General features: G+C 39.6%; 1 protein-coding gene across 1 annotated transcript; it reads right to left on the minus strand.

Annotated features, from left to right (window-relative positions):
* Nucleotides 3404-4693, minus strand: LOC109849941 (inactive protein RESTRICTED TEV MOVEMENT 2-like). Its single transcript, XM_020419835.1, has 2 exons — nucleotides 4560-4693; nucleotides 3404-3943 (listed from the first exon to the last, which is right to left on the minus strand). Exons 1-2 carry the CDS (start codon nucleotides 4663-4665, stop codon nucleotides 3513-3515), a joined length of 537 nt encoding a protein of 178 aa, XP_020275424.1. The 5' UTR covers nucleotides 4666-4693; the 3' UTR covers nucleotides 3404-3512.

A 5222-nucleotide genomic window follows, 5' to 3' on the forward strand; every position in this document is an offset into this window, starting at 1 on the left:
GAATTAGATGCAGCATCACATAGAGTAAGTAAATCGGCACTCAGGTTGGGCACCGTACTCAACCTATGATCAGCTATCGATGTTTGTATTATTCCAAAATAATTCTTTACAAATTTTAAGCCTAAGGTATAAAAACTACAATCTATTCAATTTATATCTATCTGCTAGTCCCAATCTTCAAATTTATCTTTATTCCAACGATTACCATCGATGATCTTGGCGTTCGCTTCTCGTACGCTCCACCAATCTTATAAGCCACATCACCGCTATTGTACAGATATACGCGGATCCAAGCATGTCCTGGTGATCGCGATCAAACCGACTGCTGTGCTGAAGGCGGATTCCGAGCTACCGGTCGAAACGCAGCTCTGTTATAAGTCACGAACCATGGTGGTAAAGTATAAGGATATGAAACTGATCCTATACTTTCACACATTGCAAAAATATCTTAAAGCATTTGCGTTGACATCTAATCTAAAGAAGCAAAAAAATATTCATCTATTTCAGAACCTCGCGATGATGACGATCAAGTCCAGATCCAAGCAGTCAGCTCAGGCTACCATGCAACCTATCAAATTACACTTTACTCGGGATGAGCTCGAAGAAACGCGAAGCTGTTTAGGACTCGTTGTGTAGTTACCTATGTCTAGCTGGCATACTCTCATTATAAGAGTTTGAAAAATTTCTAATAACTAAATGATGAGTAGTAGGCAGTAAGGGTGGTTCATCATCTAAGTCTTAACGCTGAGTTACCATACAAGGATTGTAACAAATCACTTTCGAAGGCCAATATGCTTTCAAGATGGATCAATAAGAACCCCAAAACCAAAAAATATGATGAATAGCGCCTAAAGTACTTCATTAAATTTGCTCTCATTTCAAAAATCATCAGGTCCAAGAGTAGCGTCATACGATAATTCCGAAAAAAATTTGAATATTTAAATTTGTAACAGCAGCTAAAGTAATGCGTTGGATCAATAACAGCAGCAGATAATAACATTGTAGCATCATAAAGAACTTATAAACATTTTATTTAAATTACACTAGTAATTTGCCATTCATCTTCAGTGTATTCCATAAGTCCGCCTACCAGAACTAGAACTAAGCATAATAGTTTTATAAATCAGTTATAATGTCTTTATATTCTATTGTACAGCTTAACATTGCCAGTATGTGGAATTCCACGGCTAGTGGTCAACTCTTTTGGAATTAGTCTAGGGCTTATACATTTTTCTGTTTACAAACATTTCGCGACTCTTTTAAGTCTTTGTCAGAAGCCACTATGCCATGTAACGTAACTGTTCTAACCTTTTCTATCATGGGTTAATTTCAGTAATGCACTTGAACAATATTAAATTTAAACATATGAGCAGATGCACCAATATGAAAAAGATTCACCATGACATGGCAATGATAAAGATGATCTGATAAATATCAGCTACACTTGTTATATAAAGCAAATTCATATTAGATAGTAAAAAAAATAAAATAAAAATTCAAATTCTAAAAAAGTTCTTTCAATTATTAAATTTGCGAAGCATTAGCACCAGTATTGACTGTTCTATTTGTAATAAAAGAAACATACTCTTTTAAAATTTACCGTCATTTCATCAATCCAAATGTGTTAGTGATCATCAATATCCTAGTTGTGTGCTCTAGATGTCCAAAAATATTCAGAAGTTAAGACAATTTAGCAGTTTAAATTTTAAAAATAAGAAATTATTTTTTCTTGTTCGCATGATAGATAATATTTTAAATATGCACGTTTACACGAGTTTGACGAGAAAATTTTAAATGCGGATAAAAACCGATTCCTAAACATATCTTTCAGATTATCTCTTCTATAATTTAAGGAAGGTTTTTAAGAATGAATAATACCTGATTACGCATTTCTGGCTCTAGCCAGCCGTCATAGTTCCAACTACCGAGACTAGCCAGAAGAGGAGGATTGAGAAATCATTAGATTGTCGGATATCACTTAGAGTCTGGCCTTTGGTTGTGTTATTCTAAATGACGTTTGAGGTGGTTGGTGGCGCTCTATGATAAGCTAAAAATTTGCGCCGACAATGCAGCACTTAGCCTCTGCGATGAGGATCCTAACCGTGTTCGATCCTTGTGCTCGTCTCTCCGGTAAAATTCCACCATCGCGGAATCTTGCGCTTTTTTAGGGCCTCTTGTGTGCAGATTGCGTCGCCCCGGATTCGGGATTAAAACTTCGGTTAGGATGACGCCAGTAGGAGGACTTAATAGTAGGGAGGTACTCATTTCAGGATCGGGAGATAGGTTTGGCTCTTTGCATAATGCAGATCGGCGAAGCGCATTTGATGAAAGGATTAGAACCAGTATATGAATATGAGTAGTATAAGAGTATAAAGAGAGTATAAGAGTATAAGAGAAAGAGATGATTTTTTGGTGTGAGAAAACAAATGAGAAAACCGCCCCTCTATTATGATAGAAGCCAGCCCCGTAGGCCAATTTGACAAATTTTTAACTCACAAAATATCGCCGTTTTTTGACTGTTTTTGGGGGAAAAACGGCTGTCAAACGGCGGCGTTTTTGGCCGTTGTGGCCGGGCCGGCGCCCCGGCCCGGCCCGGCCGTTTTGACACAACGGTCACCACGTGTGACGGTTATGGCCGAGCCGGGCTCGCGTGCGAGCTGCCCGGCCCGGAATGTGGACCCGGCTCCGCCCGCCTGGTTGGCCCGGCCCGGCCATTTTGTCACAACGGTCACCACTGGTGACCGCTTGTGGTCGGACCGGGCCGGGCCGGCCCGGCCGTGTCACCCGGCCCGGCCCGGCGGTTTTGACACACACGGTCATCACTGTGACCATTATGGCCGGGCCGAGCTCCGGGCCCGGGCTGCGCGGCCGAGCGTCGGCTGAGGCAACCCGGACCGGACACCAGCCTGGCCCGGATTTCCGGGCCGGGCCGGCCAGGCCGGCGGTTATTTTGGACAGGCCCTAAAGCATAACCCTTTCTGAGATTTAAGTAGCATCAATGAAGAACAAGATAGGACTACAGTTAGAAGAAAGACTATAGGAGAGGAACTCTATCCACTATTAGGTGATTATTTTCAGTATATTGTGTTTTCTTGCATAAATTTTGAGTAGTTTCTTCTTAATAAAATAATATCGCTTTTTACTGTTGTTCATTATTTTCTTTTCTTTTATTCTTATTTTTAATTTTTAATTTTATTTGTAGTTCCTCTTAGTTGGCCCTTTTGTTGTTATCTCGTTGATGAGAACAGATTATGTGAGAAAAGGCTGCTTTTATTATATTTATTTATATTCTCGTTCATCCTCTCTTCCTTCTAACAGCCATAAATTAAGGTCTCGGAAATAAAATGTTATATATTTTCAAGCAATCCATGATGAAGTGAATTTGAACAAAACGTAAGCACAGTTATTTCTTTCCATTTTTACTCATGCAATATTCTCATAATTTACAAATGCACACACGACCACAACAATCTTCAAATTACACACTCTCCCTCCCAAATCCCAATCACAACCTAATACTGATCGAAGTACTCTATCAGCTCCCAACCCCTCTTCCTGAAATTATAAACCACGAAACTCCCCACCCCAACAATAACCAAAGCAGCCACTGCACAATTTACAAACAACCACCTCCTCTTCACCTTAATCCCGACCTCACCTTTTCCGCTTACACCCTGCCCATTTTCTCCTTCTGCAGAATCGCGCTCATGAGATCCCGCAGGAGCTTGTGTTATTGTTTCAGGTTCAGTGATGAGTTTTGGGAGGTTAACGGTAAGGAGTCCGTTCTCGAACTTGGCACGGGCTTTGCCCGTGTTGTACTTGTCGGGTATTTGGAATTCCCCTCGGAAGCGTAGCCATTGGTTTCCGGTGAGAGGGCGCTGGCCGCTGGTGCGGAGATTGGTGTGGTTGTCGAGCTGGACTTTTAGGTGCTCCTTCTTGAATCCTGTTGAGTCAGCGTCAGGGGTGCAAAATAGTTTTAACAGGCTGATCAACACATGCATGCATGTATTTTAATATTTGCATCTGCATGTATGTACAATAGAAGAGATAGGTTGGATGCATTAAGAGAAATTGTAGTAATGTAACCGAAATAAGATTAAAAAATTATTCAACATAGTTTAAGATTTCCACTAATCAAATTATTGCAAGTAATTTTCCAATAAGTTTCTTACGTATAAAAACAGTACTACTTAAAAATTAGAAATCTTATGACTATTTTTATGCAAGTTGAATAACTAACAGAGTTTTAAGACTTCGTGTATATATGTTTCTGAACTGCTGCTTTCTAGTTTCATTTTGACAAATAAACCTTGGATGAAATCTTTTGAATTAATCTTTTAGACTCTTTGCCTCAGATAGACTCTCGCTAATTTCCCCCAGAGAGGAAACAGCTGTCACAAATTCACCTGGGGTATAAAAAGAAATAAAATTTAACTCGAGGGGTCTATCTGTCGAAAATGAAACTTCTAAAGGGGTAGTAACTTCAAAATAACGATCCTACATGGGTCCATACGCAATTAACCAAAATAATACACATGAGCCATAGAGAAATCACTCACCCGGGAGCTCAATTACGAGCGTATCGGATCCTTCTTCTCTAATCCAATGCGAGGAGGGAATAAAATCCTCATAAGAACGCGGTGTTGCTCTAGCCATTGAATCCATCACAGGAATATTGTGAAGTTTTGAAGGACTGTAGAGAATTTGATGAGCGAAGTTGAAAACGAAGCTTGGGATTTATATAAAAGCTTATAACTAGTTGCCTTGAGATTTAAGAATGGGCTGACCCCTTGGTTTGGGTTTGAATATGGCGGTCACCTTCTATTGTGGGTAAAGAGCTAGGTTCCTTATTTTGTATGTACTCTTTTCTATTTTATTTGGAACATTTCTCATTGCTTTTGCTTATTTCAAACAGCTTACATGATTTGGGAACTAACAGAAATTCAATGGTCGGAGGGACTAATGGCAAAATGTGAAAAGTTGGAGGAACTAAAAACGAAAAAAACCCTAAAAATGATTATCATTTATATGTGATTAATGAGTAATTTCAACTCCATGAACAATGAGTTCACAATTGTCAGATGATGATGTAGGATAAATAACGGACAAATTCATGGAGGAGCGGGACTATCAAGAGCTAAATGCGGATACAAATGCATTATTGACTAGCTCGCAAAGAGTCGGTCATATGTCCCCGTACGAAAGGCAGATTGTGACATATT

Source organism: Asparagus officinalis, chromosome 7 (genome assembly GCF_001876935.1).
Source record: "Asparagus officinalis chromosome 7, Aspof.V1, whole genome shotgun sequence".
Classification (NCBI taxonomy): domain Eukaryota; kingdom Viridiplantae; phylum Streptophyta; class Magnoliopsida; order Asparagales; family Asparagaceae; genus Asparagus; species Asparagus officinalis.

Excerpts from the sequence above, each read along its gene's own strand:
- LOC109849941 (XM_020419835.1), bottom strand. The coding sequence starts at position 4,665 with ATGGATTCAATGGCTAGAGCAACACCGCGTTCTTATGAGGATTTTATT. Across the intron at positions 3,944-4,559 it reads GCTCGTAATTGAGCTCCCGG|GATTCAAGAAGGAGCACCTA; the intron begins GTGAGTGATTTC and ends CTGACTCAACAG.